Source organism: Armigeres subalbatus, chromosome 2 (genome assembly GCF_024139115.2).
Source record: "Armigeres subalbatus isolate Guangzhou_Male chromosome 2, GZ_Asu_2, whole genome shotgun sequence".
Lineage (NCBI taxonomy): Eukaryota > Metazoa > Arthropoda > Insecta > Diptera > Culicidae > Armigeres > Armigeres subalbatus.
Genome location: NC_085140.1, coordinates 308,145,468 through 308,164,231, shown reverse-complemented (window position 1 = coordinate 308,164,231; position 18,764 = coordinate 308,145,468). Strand labels below are relative to the sequence as shown.

Sequence of the window (18,764 nt, the reverse complement as noted above, 5' to 3'; positions counted from 1 at the left end):
AACCCGCCTTAACAGGTCGTAGCTAATCAACTATCAAATAAAAATATTGTTGGCTTTAAGAGACTAAGACTATCAGGTATCAGTTATAAGAATGTCGGCTCCAGGGGCACGTTCACCACAATTTGGGATATTTGTGCCATCTCCTTCACAGCCTTTTTCATCACACATCAGACGGAAAAGGAAATGAACAAAAAAGGAAAGGAATGTGGATGGGAGAACAAAAGGAAATTTTGGAAAAGGGCCCTTTAAGAGGGCCTACAACGCATGAGCGTACAAGAGCTTATAGCTCTTGTACCACAACGGGTTATGAACAACAAAATACTCTGAAGGTTCAGGTTTCTGAAGTTAATTTCATAAAGTAAGTGTTTCCTAAATATTTGGAAGCGCAATTGCACATAGACTGGGCACTGGTCAGCTACATATCATATGATAAGAAGTTTCATAATCGGATTCACAACTATCACAAACAGATGATTCAACGCGTTGAATATTTGCCATGTGATAGTTCAGTCGGCAGTGACCTGTCAAGGCCTTGACTATGACACTGCAATTATGTTTAGACAGATTAGCTAAATAGCTTGCTACTACCGGAGATGGCTCCCGGATGTACAATTTTGTTTGATGACATACTTCAATGCCATTTGTGCTGAGTGGCAGCCCAAGAGTTGATCAAAAGCTCCACCCAACACTTGGATTTTGGAATAGCTGGCTCAGTACCAATACAGTCATGTGATGCTCTATTACGTGCTAACTTATCAGCCAATTCGTTCCCAGCTATGGAAGAATGGCCAGGTACCCATATAAGGTGTAAAACATTAACTGAATTCAGTTCCTCAATTTGAGTTCGACATGCGATTACTAACTTCGACCTTGAGTTGCCCGAGGCGAGAGCTTTAATAGCTGCTTGGCTATCTGAACAGAAGTATATTACTTTGCCCATAATGCGTTGCTGCAGTGCAGATTGTACTCCACACATGATGGCAAATATTTCCGCTTGGAAGACAGTGCAGTGTGTACCCAGTGCAGGCTTGTAAAATGTCATCTGCATGTCATTTGACTAATTTGTTCATAACTTTCTTTAGAAGCAAAATTTCTTCCATAATTTTGAATGTACTCATAACGCTTGAGTAGGGTTATATTTTTGTCCAAGGGTACATTGCTCTAAGTATAACATCTGAGGCTGGAGAGTGAAAACTCTCCAAAATGTCACGTGTCATTTGACATAATGTCATTTGAATGACATTTTGCCTCCCACGCCCCAGATTACATATTTACAGCAAAGTCTCGTTAGACAAAGTTGTAGGCCCATTTAACCGCTATAAGTTCGTCATACAACATGAATTGATAGCTACCTTCTGAAAAAAGTTCTGGGAAAATTATACAAACGAATGCAAATGACATTTTACAACACTAGTGAGTGTGACTGTTCCAATCTCAGCTCACGCGAATAGACGCCTGCACCTGCTCTACCTTCGAGGAGGGAGCCGTCAGTGTAACAAACAATGCTGTCCGACATTGCTGTCCTATGAAAACTATTAACGTGTGTGAGATTACTTGGAGCAAGGAAAATTTTGTCCCAATTAACCATAAACGGTAACAACGAAGTGTGTGTGTAGAACTGCGGTTTACAGGATTCTCTTCCATAAAACCGAGTACCAGTAGTCGGTAAGTACAAGAAAATGCTTCTTGTTTGAGATGTATGTGTAGTGGGGCCACGTCGAAGAGAACTTTGAGAGCAGGAGAGAACGCACCAGTCATTGCCATTTGGCACATCCTTTGAAGATGACCTAATTTAGACTGAATTGCCCTCACTACCCCACTTTGGCACCACACAAGACATCCATAAGCCAAAATTAGTCGTACAACTGTTGTGTAAATCCATTTGATATATTTGGGTTTCAGACCCCAAGTTTTACCAAAGGTTCGTCGGGATTGGCCGAAAGCCATACACGCCTTTTTGATTCTGAACTCAATGTTAGGCCTAGGAAAGCTTTGAATCAAGAATTAGACCTACATACTTTACCTGATCAGTTACAATGATTTCAAAACCAAAAAGATGTAATGGACGAATACGTTTTTCAGTGAAAAGAACAAAAGATATTTTATTCGGATTAACTGAAAGGCCATATTGGCGACACCAACTTTCAATTATCTGAAGAGCGTTTTGCATCAGGTCGAATAAGGTAGTAATGTAAAAACCCACTATCAATGTTAGATAGTCGTCGGCAAATCCATAGGTAGGAAAACCGCCATTATTGAGTAATCTCAATAGCGTATCTGCAACGAGGTTCCACAAAAGTGGAGATAATCCTCCCCCTTGGGGGCAGCCACAGACACTTAATTACCTAATCGCTGCTTGGCGTAATGTCGAGTAGAGATGTCGGTTTTTAAGCATCTGGTGAATTCATTTGGTAATTATATTAGCTAGCCCATGACAACGTGCGGCTTCCAATATTGCATCGAAAGACACGTTATCGAAAGCACCCTCTATATCTAAGAAAGCACCCAAGCACGATTGCTTATGAGCGAAAGCATTCTCGATATCGTAGACAACCTTGTGTAGAAGAGTCACGGTGGACTTTCCAGATTGGTAAGCATGTTGATTAACAGTCATCACGAATGTAATAATACGATAATACTTTCTAAGCATTTCAGAAGAAATGAGGTCAGACTGATGGGTCTAAAACTCTTTGCTTCTTCATACGAAGCACGTCCTCCTTTTGGGATAAACTTTAAAGTGACATCCCACCAGGTTATGGGAATATATCCAGTAGCAAAACTGCATACTAAAAGCTTTTTCAAAACATGTTTGATATGCACAAAACCTAGCTGAAGTAGAACGGAATAAATCCCATTCTCCCCTGGAGATTTCTAGGAAGCAAAACTCTTAAAACTGCCTATTGAATCGATTCACTAGTTATAATTATACGTGCTTGAGCCCAAGACCCTTAGCTACATGAAAAGACATCAGCAACATCCGAAGATGTTATATCGACACATCCAGGGAAGTGCATATCAAATAAATGCTCTAACGATTCTCTAATTCTTCTTCATCAAAATCTGTCCCTGCAGAATGGCGTAAGTATCAAATCAAAATATTGTTGGCTTTGAGAGACTAAGACTTAAGCCCTCAGTCCACTGTTTGTCAAATATTTGTCAAGTTGATCCGGACATCTACCAATCCGATTAGAAATCGACATGGATATCAGGCTGACTTGACAAATATTTGTCATTATGACAAACAGTGTACTGATAGGTTAAGTGAAAAATAACTTGAAAACGAGGGAGAGGAGAAAAAATTGATCTTTAAACGTTCTCCTAAACACACGTGACGTGACTGTTAACTACGAGTGTCTGTCGCGTTCGTATGGAATCGTCAATGGAGCCTTTCATGTAGCGACCCAGCGATGGAGTACCGGCGACAGGAATCAAGTAATGTAATTTACTGGTTTAGTTTGAGTATCAAGTTACTCTATAACTTGAGGACACGATTGAAGATCGGCATTAGTTAAAAGAAGTCAAACTTCGTCATATTTCTCGAAGACCTGTTTATTTCATCCAAATTCGGAACAAACATACTTTAACTCATCTATAACAACTGAAGTGCGTCGTAACTGCTAGACGTGGTAACATATCTTAATATTCCAATTTAAAACTGTTCAAGTGCTTTTTGCATAATAAGCAATGAAGCGATTAATTCTTACTACGCAATTTCTTTCCGACTCATCCATGCAAGTGAGCAAATATAAGTTCAATTAAGTAAATGCGATACCAGTGCTGATTGTTTATAATTAATTTTCGATTAGCTCCTTAAACGATGGTTGAACTTCCCGGGTTCAAAGACAGATCCTTCAAAGGCACTCTGTATGCACAAAGTGTATGTCTCGATGAAGCATGTTGCCATGGATATACCATTGCATATGATCCATAATTGCTACCATGACGAACCAACACAAAGAAGACATGTGTTACCTACCTGCCACATTTCCATTCAATAGAATATCAGTACAGCACACGTTTTATGCCACTTCACGATGGCAACACAGCCAATCATTGGCTTGAACAGACATGTTAACAGCTAATGTTTCATTTCTCGCATTTCCCAGGCAACCCAGCATCATCATCCACTCGGGAAAATGTTTTAATTTCTTTTCCATTTCCACCCTGCTCCTTCTCTACACAGGTATCGTGGATCCGGCGGAAAGACTACCACTTGCTGACGATCGGAGTGACAACGTACAGCAGCGATGAGCGTTTTAACATAATCCGCTCCGAGGATTCAGAGGTAATTATCACTGCCGTCGAGAACTGAAGCATGTCTGGCGTATTCTTAGAAGTGCACTTACAACAGCAACTGAAAGTTGAGATTCTCCTGTTTGGAGAGGTGTTACACATTCTCACAACTTGTGACAACTGCAATTGCTTCTCACGTGGTTGCTCCAAGCCTGGCTGCATTTGTAGATGATGGCTTCAATGTGGCCGTTAGCGTGGATCGTGTTTCCTTTGTTGCTGCTATCTATTTGGCACTGCACAACAGCTGAGACACAGACGCTCGTTATCGATTATTGGCCTTCTTTGCAAAGTTGGTTATTCCACGAATCTGCCATCAAACAACGCGTGTGTCAGTATCACACAGCGGACGGGTTGGGTTTCGAGTTCAATGTTCTTTTATTGGTTGGAAATGGTGGTTATCGATTCAACTGAAAACCGTCAGAGTAGCAGCAGAAGCTCACACGGAAACATTCACCTTTCGCAGCTATCACAGGAAACCGAAAAATATTATTTTTGTTTCTTGGCTCTACGTTCCTACTGGCACCTTGCCAGCTTTTTGTATTTTCACTGATAATAAATTAGAGATTTGCAGAAATTCATAACTTAGGCGTCGGAAATCAAACCGAAAATCTAACTCCCCATTTTGAATTTGGCAACTAAACTCCTGTACTCATGATGCCGACTGGAAACGCATTGAAACAGATATCAAGAACAGAACGCCACTTGGTTGATTGTTATCGCTGAGTAATGCGTGAAGCGTGAGTGGTTCAGTAGAATGAGTTACTAGACTGGTTGAGATAAGAATATTTTCCCTAATAACTTGTAGTTTGAGCTTTCTTTAAGGCGGAGCAATGGAACATGAGTAGTAGCAATCCGTAGTTAACTTTTCGCATTGAAAACCATGAAGAAGGTGTTGGAATATTGAAGAAATCATAAAATATTTCCTTAATATTTCCGTCCAGCCTAACGCATCGCGCACGATGAGAAGCAAATCAGCACATCTTTCTTTTTCCACCCACTCAACACGGGTGTGGCACATAGCTCCTCTCCTGTACGGAGCGGTGTCAGTCGGCAGCGCAAATCCTCACGGCATTTTTACCGTTTCAGCACGTGGATAATCCCCCTTTTCATATTGCACTTCCATTTCCCGGAACGGCGAAGGTGGTGGTGGCTTTTATCGTGGCAGATTAAGATAATAACACGATACGCTCGCGAGACGTGCAGAAGCTAACGGTGTTAATGCGTCTTTCCACGACGTTTGGGACGTCGTCGTTGTCAGGGAGAAAATTATATTAGGAACAGCAGTGAGTGGGTAAATATTTGGGCCAAATCGCGAAGCTCGAAAACAAAAAACATGCATGCCCGGCTAAGTGGGACCGGTGTGGCACGTTGAAATAAGGATTAACGGAATGATTTTTGATGAAGGGATAAACGTTTTCAACTGAGTAAGAACCAAAATGTTGAGCCTAGAAATTTATATTTGTCATAAATGATTTACGTACAAAGCTTATCTCGAATACGTTATGTTAACTGAAATTATGTATGTAAGTTGATCAAAAATGATTAAGTTTCGATTTGGTTAAAAATCAGGAGAGTTGTTTAGAAGACACGACGTGAACTCCGATGCAGTTTGGTGTATTGAGGATTGTAGTGCCATCTTGCATGGATATTATAAGATATCGCCGTCGGAGATGACAATGGGTCTAGGGGGTGAGAATGGGTTATCGCTCTCATCGACAGTATGCACGCAAAAACTCGTTAGTTCACGAATTCATGGACGCTTTTTTTTGCGTGTGGAGGTCGGATAACAAAATCCTTCAAAAAGGTCACTTATAATTTAGTTTTCTTACCCATTCGGGGGTGTAATGCGATGGTAACTCATTTGATTTCTTATGTCACTTCCAAGTAGCATAAGAAAGTTGTAAGATTCGACAACTAAAAATTTTCTCCTGTACACTTGCGGGCGGTACTTTCCATTTAATTCCACTACGTTTTGTTATCTTTGCATGTACATATTTCGACCTCAACTGTGAAGTCGTCTTCAGTGCCTCGTACTTGTCTCGACTTTTCTTTACTAATTTAATTATCTAATACATGCAATCACCTCTTAGAGTACGTGTTCCGTGTTTTCTTAACAATATCATCCTTATTTGCTATTATACATTTATTTATTTATTTATTTATTTCGTCAACCGACGTAGACTAGTAAAAATACATATACATACATGTTTTTTTTTTGTTTCGTAATGCTATAGTAGATAATGAAATACAATAAAAAACATAAAAAAAATATTTTTTTTGCTAAAGTTGTTTATAATTATGAATTTAAATTGTTGAATTTCTTATGTTTGTTTTTTGAAAATATTGTTTAATGTTATGCCGAGACATTGTTAAGTCAATAGCTTGGCAGTGTTGATTATAAACAGCCATCATTCGGTTAAGAGGTCCAAATTTCGCATAATTTGTTCGGCGGTGGTTAGTGAAAAATAATGTCCTATGTCGAAGTAGTCGAGAAGGTATGTAAAAAATTAATTTCGACAAAATTTCAGTTGAGTCAACACGTTGAGATACTATATCGTTAACAAATGAAACCGTTGCAAACTCTCGACGCTGCACAGAAGGACCAATCTTCAAAAAGACGGTCAAAAACCATTTTTTCAAAATGATCCAAATTGATAACTTGAGTCATGGGGTGTTAATAGAATACTTGACGATGATGTTAACATAGTTTTGAATCATTTTTGTCGGGTGGATCTTACCTTTACAGTCAATACAAGTTGAGCATGTTGTCGATTTTTAATTCTGTTAATTCTTGTAACATTTATCTTACTGCTTCATCATGTTGGCCACGACGTATACATCACCCAAACCTATTATATTTGGCTCCATCATAAAGTGTAGTCCAAAAACTAAGAAAGCCACGCATCTACGTTCGAAAATTATTTTTGATCGCGCAGAAAGTACTCAGTCTTTATTATGTATAGAATTATTATTGTATTATCTTCTTGCTGTATTCATTGTGAAATTCAAAAAGGTACCCATCGGTACCCATCAATGAAATTCACACTGTTGTTTCATTTTTTTTTTTGTCAGGAATCCAATCCTGCAGAAATTAGGTTCCGCCACCCTCCGCTCGCTCAGTTGTTTCGGTTTTACTGACAGTGGTCGTTTCGGTCTTGCCAATCAATTTTGATAAAAAGCAACGCACAATATGTTTTCTCTTCTCCTTCTAGGGGAAGTGGGGGTAGCACGCCCATAGGGGTTAAAACGCGCCACCCCTGAATAAGGTTAAATATCCCCATTTTAATTATTTTCAATAGTCTATACGATAAAGCAATGAAAAATATTGCCATTGCATACATATATTTCATGATTTTTCTCTAGTTATACATGAAAAACTCGAAAAAACGATTTTTGCGTGTTTTGATGCAATTCTAGCTCGGTGGAATTTAGTCTTTCTGTCGCTGTTATACATTCATAAATTAATAATTGAGCCATGAGCCATGCTGCTTACTCGTGTTCTTTATGTTCCACACGAAATCGTCGTCAAAAATGGTTTTAAAACGATTTTATGGGCCTTCAAACTTCTGAGGTCGGTGTGGGGCATTACGCCCATGCTCATTTCGTATGACCGAAACAGCTGAAACATTCGGTTAATTGCCTTAATGTAGGCAATTAAAATGAAAATCAGTACGATAAGCACATGCGCGTTTTAACCCATCCACTGGCGCATCTCACCCCGCATGGTTTCAAAATCATTTTTTTTCGGGTGCTTTTTAAAAATCAAATTTCTGTGCAATAAAATGGACAATTAGATATCTGTTATCGGTAGTCAGTCGCAGATATGCTGTTCTTCAGTATGCGCTGATGAAAACTGGCTGAAATGGTGGTTTTCATTGATAAAAATGGCATTTTCCTTAACGTGGGCGTCCTACCCCCAGTTCCCCTACTTCTCATTTGCCTCAATACAATGGTGCAACATCAGCTGAAAATTGTCTACACTCACAAAAAACTCCGCATTATATTCATGAGTTCACACATGGATTTTTGCAATGGGGGTAGCGGAATGGATTCCATATTTTCGACACATATATTCCATGCGCCCACATGCATTGCATGAGTGTTCACATATACTATTCATGTAGGTCATAGTTTCCATGTGTGAATTTGTATGCAAATAAGTATGTGCCGACGCATGATATGCATATTTCAAAATACATGGATTTTTGCCATAAAGTATGTGTCGATTTTCCTGAGTGTAGGGGTCGTACACTTATTACTTAAGCGTTATTTCTGTTTTTTCAACATCCCTCCCTTCATGTAAGATTTCTTACATGCAAATGATTTTTTTATTTATAGGTGAAACGACAGATCCCCCTCCCCCATAAGGACATACGTAATATGTGTACGGCCCCCTAGTACAATTTGTTCTCGTCTTACGCATACTTTAATTAGGGAAATTCCATGTGATCATGAGTTTTTACAGGCCTTGCGCTCTGAGATTTTGAAAATATTGTTTAAGGAAGTAGGACAAACTATCAAGTCATGTCATGTTTAGTCGCAATGCAGGGAGAGTATTTTATATGTTTACAATTTCTAATAATGGAATACATTTTTCCGTTAGCACTGCTGTGAGGCGGCAGAAATCGTTAATTAAAGGTTGCAGTTAATACCTGTGAAAGTGCTTATAGAAATTGAACTCTACACTGGCAGCGCCAGCCAATGATATTTGATGAGGCACCACTTGGTGCAAGCACGTTGTCTTTGAGAACGTTAGCGTGCCTGCGACGACTGGTGCCCCACCTCTCGTTCCGGTAGTAGATCTCTAGCTTACGGGTCGGTGATGCCGAGAAGATGAACCACCCATTCAATGAAATATCATAATATGTGGCCTGCTAGACCATTTTATTCACTTCAAACATTTTTGACCGTCTTTTTTGGGATTGGTCCCACTGTGCGCTGTTTCAATGTTTGTATGTTTATAAGCATGCAACGTGATTCATAAGATAGAAGAGGAAATGACGTCCAACCTAATTTACGAAGAGCGTATAATAGAAATTGTTTTTGTACTGATTCTATTCTTTCTTCATGTGTGGTTAAGTAAGGCGACCATACAATGCTACAATATTCCAGTATGGATCGTACATATGAAATATACAGTGTTTTGATTGTGTAGGGATCCTGAAAGTTGAAACAAAAGCGCTTGATAAAGCCTAGCATATTATTAGCTTTGTGAATGATTGTGTTATAGTGATCAACAAGAGTTAGTTTTGAATCTAAAATCACTCCTAAATCCCTAACTCTTTCACTTCTTTCTACAGTTTTGTTTCCTAGAATAATTTGAGTTTTTGGTGTTGTTCTTTTTCTGCTGAATGATATTATGGTGCATTTCTTTACATTTAGTTGCAATAGGCTTTTTCTGCACCATGTATAAAACATCTGTATTTTATTCTGGAATACGATAGTGTTGCTTTAATTTTTTTTTTTTTTTTTTTTTTGTGTCTTTATTAAGGAGACTTTCAGCCCGAGGCTGGCTCGTCTCCGCGTTGCTTTAATTTTTTATTTCCATAAATAACTTTATGTCATCATTTTAAGCTTTATATTTTCGAGAATCCACGTGTCTTGGAGGGACTCAAACCCCTCAACCTCCTACTCTCTAGATAGGTGTGATAACCCCTACATAACAATGCCACCTAAAGGTCACGTTTGTGGAAAAGCCATCAGAATCCGAGTTCCAACTTCCACCGCGGTTAGCTCTTTTTTGCAAATTGAATATCTTTCGGATGCTTGATTTGTCCAATCTCCACATGTGACCTTTAAGTGGTCTTGTTGTGTATGGGTTATCACGCCTATCTAGAGAGTAGGAGCTTGAGGGTTCGAGTCCCTCCAAGACACGTGGATTCTTTTTCGCAAATTTCATATCAATTTGTCCATTTCGAAACATGTACTGTGCATATGCACAGCCAAGATATTTAACAATGAATTCTATTAAATTTGTAGCGGTTGAGCGGTTTAGTTATCATTAATACATTTCAATTGCCTCTGGCAGTTATGATTTTTCCACTGGTTTAATTAAACTATGAAGGAATTACAATATTTTAAGCTTAAACTAAACTTAAGAAAATGTATACTAAGGGTACAAGGAGATAATATAAGAAATTCTATGAAGTTCATTGGTACTAAACTACGGAGGCAACTTCAAAATCATTTTCAGAATTTTATATTGAATCCTCTCAACAGAGAGCATGTACCATATTTGAAACCAGAAAATTGATCTTCAGTTACGCGTGTAGATCGAAAGGCCTTACTCCAGGGATTTCTTGGATGACCAAGAACATATGCAGTGAACGAATTCTGGTCTTTGTACTACAGAGAGCATGTACCATATTTGAAACCGGAAAATTGATTTTTAGTTACTCGTGTAGATCGAAAGGCCTTACTCCAGGGATTTCTTGGATGACCTCTGAAGTGCCTTCTTTCTGGTACTAGCAACTAGTCCATATTGGCACAGCATACAACATGATTGGTCTACTTGTTTGAAAATCAAAATTTTGTTCTCAAGACGACATGTTTTGATTTTTTTTTATTAATTTTGCAGAAGTCCTAAATATTTAGCTTCGCTAGACCTATTAATTGAAACCCCATTCATAGTAACAATATGTCTGCTAGAAGGGTCTCAAATAAGGATCTCTCGGCTTATGTGGAAAAAATATAAGCTGAGTTTTGGAAGCATTCGGGGAAATTTTCCATTTTTGCCAAGGGAATTTTTTTATTTTTATCAAGTACCAGAGCGGGATTTCTTTTTCATCTTAATTACTTGGGCTGGTGAAAATCCAAGTAATTGATAAATTTCAATTTTAATCTCATCCAGTGACTTTTCAAGACGACTTTGAACAGTCGCTTAGTTTTGTCGTCGTACGTAAAGAATTTATGCCCCTTCTCAGTCAAATACTGAAGAAGATGTTCGCGATCGTCAAAGGACTCAGGCAAAACGCGGCGGTAGTCACCCTTCCTAGCAATCTGAAATGAAACCTTGATCCCCTGAAGGTCATTCCTAAAGCCAGAAAACTCGGCAACATATATCACAATAGGTGGAATGCTTTGCTTTTTCGCATGGATCGAAACCTGTGCTAGAGGTTTGATTTGCTCAATTTCGTCATGAATCAAATCGTACCGTACCGTAAAAGAATTATTTCCAATGCTATAGTAAAAAGGAACATCTAACTTCCTTCTATTTTTTCCGCGTTTTGGCAGGACGGTCTTGAAGCCTTGTTTCTTAGAAGAAAGTGGAGAATTCAGAGACCCCCCTTTCCTCTTGTTTTTATCAATGCTCATTGCCGAGCTTGGAGACGTGACCTTCTAAGAGTTTTTTTTTCCAAAACGGTAACCCTGCAGGATCACCACCGCTTGTCGGAATTTTACTTCCACAAACGGGTCCAACGTAAAACGAAGGCACGGGTCCAAGCAAAGATCCTAACGGGATCAGTGGCTACAAATAGCGCTGAGAAGCACTGTTGAAATTAAAACAGCTTCGGGTAGTACTCTCCCTAACTCGATATTCTGTAACTCGATATTTTCTCTAACTCGATGAAATTCAAAGTCCCTTGAATCTAGCATACTGCGCTCCCTCCGTAAGTCGATATCTCCCTTACTCGATGTTCCCTAAGTCGAAGTAATTTTTCAAAGCATTTTCACCTCTCTAACACGATGTTGTCAGAAACAGTACATGCACGACGTAGTTAGAAGTGCAAAGTGATAAGCGAGAAGTGAGAAATGAGAAGTGAGAGAGGAAAAGTTAGAAGTGAGAAATTAAAAGTGAGAGATGGAAAGTGAGAAGTAAAAAATGAGAAGTGGGAAATGAGAAGTGAGAAGTTTGAAGTAAGAAGTAAGAACTAAGTAGTGGGAAGAGAAAAATACAAAGTGAGAAGTGAGTAATTTGGAGTGCAAGAAGTGAGAAATAAAAAGTTAGAAGTTAGAGGTAAAATATGATAAGTGAGAAATGGAAAGTCAGCAGTAAGATATAAGAAGTTGCATGTGAGAAGTGAAAAGTAAAAAAATGGGTAGTTATATGTGCGAAGTGAGAAATGAAAAGTAAAAAATGAGAAGTGATAAACTCGAAGCGAGAAGTGTGTAACGTTGTCTGTATCTTGTTAGGGTCTGTAGGTAATATTCTTTGATTAACACAAATAAACTTAAAACTTTAAAATAAATAACTAAGTTGTAGCACAATAAAATATTATTTCATGAACCATTCCCAATTAAGTTTGAATAACATTTTTATAAGTTCTCGGATTATGTAAAGATGGCATATGAATTTGAAAATAATAAACTGTGGACTCGTATAAATTTAAGTGTGTTAGTATTAATACTGACATTTTTTGATTTTTGTTGGACATTTACTGCAATGTCCATTCTTCTCGCTCATTTCTAAAATCCGTCGGCTAGAGTACAGAAGTTAGTCACCGTGGTTCCTAGCCTTTTCGTTTTTTAATTCAAGGTGTGTAATTGTAAAGATTAAAACTAAAGTATAATAGTAAATTAAAATTAAACGTGCCTAAAATAATTCTTTATTAATATAACAAGCGAAGTGAAGTGATTTAATACTATATCTTTTTGTGCTTTTCATATTTATTTAGTTCCGGTTTATATATATATACCACAAGTGGCGAAAACTCTGCTCTTGTGAGCTTTCCTTCTTTATAAAAGGTAATAATGCTTTTTAAATTCATTTGAGAATATTATTTAATTCTTTTAACGTTGGACAATAGCGTCCAACAGGCGCTTTTTTGTTTGGACCTAGAATCCGTGGATCTAGACATCCGCCATCTTGATTCGGCTCCCGCCCGCGTGGCGCGTTTTCTGTGGCGACAGCTCGTTCCGGTCCGCCAGTTTCTGGCAGACAAACGGGGTAGAGAAGACATCCTCCGGCCTACCTCCGTGCGGTTTACGTACGATCGGGCAGCGTACTGGAGTTGCCGACGTCCTCCCCCGCAACTATAGATCGGCCGTTGGTTTTTTTCGAGCACGCCCTAACGACGCTGGTGCCCAACATCTTGGTACCCCCGGAGATAGGCCTAGTCCCGCCTCTGCGACGGCAGATCATCGCATGAATCTGCGAACCTCCGGTGAACCAGCAGTCGTCGTTTGCTAAAACCCTGCGCTGGTATGTCACTCATGGCCATGAACACACAACATACAACACACACACTGACACACAACTATGTTTAACGAAAAAAGATACATAATATAATTAAAATGAATTTAAGCTAAACTTACCTTTCTACATTCATTTATGCTACCTGAGCCCTGTGGTATATTAGTTCGCCCGGGTTACGTTTTCTTTCCGTTCCACTTCGTTTTTCTGAGCACGTGCGAATTGATTCACTCTTTCGTTTTCGTCCGCTTCGGTTGGATTTCATTCAAAATCATAGCCATCGTTACAATTACTCTCCAACCGTTCAGAGCTCCCCGAGAATTAAACTCATGCTAAATTAGCTTAGTCGGGCAACGTAACATCACACGACCAGTGGTCCCCAATCGTTGGGGGAGGCGCATAAGCCGCTGTGTTTCTTAAAAATTCAAAGAGGTCCTTTTGAAAAGGTTATAAGTGTAAAGTGAGAGGTGAGTAGTGGGAAGTGAGAAATGAGAGGTGAAAAGTGAGAAAGAAGTTAAAAGTACGAAGATCGAAGCGAATAGTGAGAAATAAAAGTGAGAAAGGAAAAGTGAGAAGTGAAAAGTTAGAAGTGAAAAGTGATGAGTGAGAAGTGAGATATAAGAAGTTATAAGTGAGAAGTAAGAAGTGAAAAATGAGTTGAGAGAAATTAGATGTGCGAAGTGAGAGGTGAGAAATTAATAGTGAGAAGTCAGAAGTAAGTAGTGAGAAGTGAAAAGTGAGAAATTAGGAGTGAGAAGTAAGTTTTGAGAAGGGAGTAGTAAGAAGTGAGAATTGAGGACGGAGGAACAAGAAGTGAAAAACGATATTATTTCTGTTTCCTTCTTTCTTTTCTCTTCCTTCTTCTGTTTTCCTTCTCCTGTCTTATATCTCTTCACTCACTTCTCACTATTTAACATCTTACTTCTCATCTCATAATTATCCTCTCTTCTTCTCACTCATTTCTTCTGTTTTTCTCACAACTCACATTCTTCTTGTCACTTCGCAACTATCACAACTCACTTCTCACCACTTTCTTCTCACTACTCATTTCTCACATTCCACTACTCACATGTTACTGCACACATCTCACTACTCAATACTCACTTCCGTTTCTCAGTACCCACTTCTCACTACTCTGTACTCATTTAAAAAATTTCATTTCTCACTTCTCAGTTCTCGCTGTTCAACATTCGCTTCAAACATCTCTCTTCTCACTTCACTTAATAAAAAAAAACACATTTTAACTGTTCGGCTAAACGGTATCTAAAAGTACGAAGATCGAAGCGAATAGTGAGAAATGAAAAGTAAGAAGGGAAAAGTGGGGCGTGAAAAGTTAGAAGTGAAAAGTGATGAGTGAGAAATGAGAAGTCAGAAGTGAGATATAAGAAGTTATAAGTGAGAAATAAGAAGTGAAAAATGAGTTGAGAGAAATTAAAAGTGCGAAGTGAGAGGTGAGAAATTAATAGTGAGAAGTGCAAAGTGAGACGCATCTCTCGAACATCTCTCTTCTCACTTTACTAAATAAAAAAACACATTTTAACTGTTCGGCTAAACGGTATCGGCCAATTACAAATGTGTTCCCTATCTCGATACCTCCCTAACTCGATGGTCCCTTCAATATCGAGTAAGGGAGAGTTCGCTGTATTAAAAACTTCCTTCAGCAAAGATAGAAAAGAACCGCACAGCACGAAAGCACAATGAGGTCTGGATGCGAGGGTTTTCCGTTGATGTTGGTACCAGCGCCTACGTGCTGCTGTGTCCGCTCTTCGTGAAATCTTTTTGGAACTGAGAATTAGATTCAAACCCACAATTTTATTGATTTTTATGTCTGTGCGATGCGATCATGCGATGCAGGTATGGGATTGGTAGGTTTACCTATTTCTAAACTTTCATCAATTATCGACAGTAAACAGTTTGATTAGAGCTATACAGAAAAGCGTTGACTCTTCCTTGATCAAAAGGTCCTAACAAAAAATGTAAAATCCATCGTGAAACGGCTGATATATTAAGGTTAACAGTCTATCATATTTCACATTCGCAAAGTATAACGCGGTGTACAAAGCACAAGCGTAGTTCTACATCGAAATGTTTTTGTAGTGACAGTTTGTAGTGTACGATAAAGACGAAATGCAGGATTTTTTTTGTATCTTTATTAAGGACTAGGACTTTCAGCCCTAGGCTGGCTCGTCTCCGGATGTAGGATTATTAAAATCCATAAAACTCGAGATCAAGCTTTTTTCCGTATGCCCAAGGAACAGCGAATCAATAGAGATACTTAGGGGTCCTACACTAATAACGTAAGCACTTATGGGGGGATGGTGGTCTGCCATTTTCATACGCTCCATATAAATAAAAAAAATATTGTATAGGAATAATCTTACATGGGGGAGGGGTGTTGAAAAACCCAGAAAAAATGCTTATGTAATTAGTTTACGGCCCCTCAGCTTCTACAGCAGCACTATCCAGTTATTTCATAGTTGAGAAACATGCCACAACACGAACACCATACCAACATAACTAGAGCAACAATCTTTTCACTATTGACTGGCTTTAACATTCCAGTTATTTTCAAGCAGAGGGATGTGATGAAATAAACTTTGTGTCGTCGCCCACAAGGTACCCCCGCATACATGCTAAACTGCTGCAAACACACATTCCCTCCAGCATGGCTATGGGATGATTATGCTTCCGGAGAAAATAAAGTTAGAATTTATTTAACTTGTTCGTCACGGCTGGATCCTAGCAGAGTGACAACCATGTCAATTCCCTTAGATGGAGATTTTGTTGTTGTTTTGTTCTCCCTTAACTGGATTTGCCCATTCCTGGGATATCATCCAATTAGATGGGCTGTGTGGATGGGCCTGGGTAGTATTCTCAATTCTGACGGTACAGGGTCCCAGGGAATGGGGAGACAACCAGAAACTTTTTTTTGTTGTTGGTAAACTCATGTCGCAGCCTGTGAACTAGATAAACGAAACCAGATAAAAAAGGGAACCACGCTGTTGTTGCAGTAAAATGTACGGCAGACAATTTTCGGATCGTGCAATCTGTGATAAATGCGGCAGTTTTATTACAGAACTATTAGGAAGGGCCAAAAATCGTTTCTCCGTCAAGGTGAGCAAATTAATTAAAAGGCATGTTAAATATACGTTAGTTTTTGCTGGCTCTGGATGGAATCTGTTTGATTTTTTTTAATTGGCGGTCATTTGAATGGCTCAAACGATCTTGTGTTGATACATAATAGTCGATATCAACAATTTTCCCATGTTTGACAAGTACGACATTTCAAAGTATACTGTATGCCATTGCCCAAATCACATGCATTATGCTGGAAATTATAATGCTTGATCATCCCATTAAAATGTTGGCTATTTTTAATAATAGGGGAAGAGGTTCGGTTGTGGCCACCAACGTTCAGTTATGAGCATCCCTACGTATCTTTTGACAGATAACAGATGCTGTCATTCTGACGACCGTTATTTGTTTTTTATAGTAATATGATGTGTTGGGCTCAATATGAAACCAAATAGACATCTCTACTTTGATCTACGAACAAATCCAATTTGTTTACATGAAAAACAATACGACAGTTTTTTTTAACTTTTCAACGTGTCAAATGAGTTCCAATGCATATTTATACAGCAAATTTAATCTATTTTGAGGATCAATAATGATTGCCATCAAAATTTGAGAGCGGAATTTTTTTCTTCAAATTCCAAAAAGGTTGCGAAATACGGTTTTGGGCACCCTCATTTTAATGGCAAATTGATTAATGTTGCTGTAGTTGACGGGTGCTTAGGACCATCTTTGGCGGTGTGCAAGAAGACGGTGTGTGGCGGCGAAGAATGAACCATGAGCTCGCCCAACTCTATGGCGAACCCAGTATCCAGAAGGTAGCTAAAGCCGGAAGGGTACGATGGGCAGGACATGTTGCAAGATTGCCGGACAGCAACCCTGCAAAGATGGTGTTCGCTTCCGATCCGGCAGGTACGAGACGGCGTGGAGCGCAGCGAGGGAGATGGGCAGACCAGGTGCAAAACGACTTGGCGAGCGTGGGGCGTATCCGAGGATGGAGAGATGCGGCCTCGAACCGTGTATTGTGGCGTCAAATTGTTGATTCAGTGTTATCTGTTTAGATGCAAACTAAATAAATGAAAAAAAAAAAAAATGAATGCTGTAGTTGTCCTCTAATTTATTTTCAATGACGTTTTTAAGCAGGTTTTATAATTATTTAGACATAATTGATAGAAATAATGAGTTTATTTTAAGACCTGTGCCCCGCGCCACCACGCCGACGACGATTTTCTCACGCCGCCGCCGCCCTCAAAAGTGAATCGACGCGCCGCCGTATGAAATTTACCATGCCGCTGGATATTTTACACCACGCCGATAATAGTTTTTTTACTTTAATAAAATGTTTTTCACTATCCGTACCGATTGTGATTGAAGGACTATTAAAGCAGTAGCCTAATTGGTTTATAGCATTTTATTGTGGAGTTCAATTTTATCAGGCTTCAGAAATACACATTCTCAGATCCTATAACAATTATCTGTATAAAATTATGCAGCACTTATTGTCATTTTTGTTAAAATCTTTAAATCGCAATTATTGATAGCAACCTATCCACAGCTGCAACTAGCACGGTACTGTTTTCTAACTAAAACGTGCTAAAAACGTTGTATGCAAACGTTTTTTTTTGAAATCAGCTTGGACTCAAGATCCCTTGTTATACAACATATGCTTATGGGCAAGCATAAGAAAAATATTATAAAAATCCCACTTTCAGCACATGTGGGAATTGTTCTTCAGGAATTTATGGAAGAGCTCTTTCTAAATTCCTATTAGCAATCCTGTTAACAACTCTTCCAGGATTATCATATGAGAGAATTAAGCCTATTCTACGAGTAGAGTGTTGTTAGGTGATAGAAGAATACCCTCTGTTGGGTAAAGCCTCGTTAAACAGAAAAAAAGTGTTGTTAGGAGAGTGGAAGTATACGACCGCAAATACGCAAATGGAAGAATACGACCATTCTCACTTCAATCGAGCAATCTCACGTCACTCCACTCGTAGAATAAACTCGAATTTCCCCCAGGTACCCAATGGAAATTGAGAAATTCATCCAGGGATTCAAATCAGCGATGCCGTAACGAAATTCTCAGCAATTTCTTCAAGCATACCCCCGCGAATTGCTACATGGAATTTTCCAAAACTGCCATCGTGAAGACCTCCTGAAAGAAGAATGTCCCGGGAAAGTTTCTTGTGGAGTATTCTGGACAATACTGTTTGGGGAAATTAAAAAAAGTCCCGGGTAATTTTTGAAAAATTACTAAAATATA

At 38.9% G+C, this 18,764-nt stretch overlaps 1 protein-coding gene across 1 annotated transcript in view; it reads left to right on the top strand.

Moving 5' to 3' along the window:
* Positions 1–18,764, top strand: part of LOC134212563 (uncharacterized) — a 243,283-nt gene that overhangs the window by 192,348 nt on the left and 32,171 nt on the right. The window contains exon 5 of the mRNA XM_062690540.1: positions 4,184–4,285. Coding sequence (XP_062546524.1) covers positions 4,184–4,285 — 102 coding nt within the window. The remainder of the gene's footprint in view (positions 1–4,183; positions 4,286–18,764) is intronic.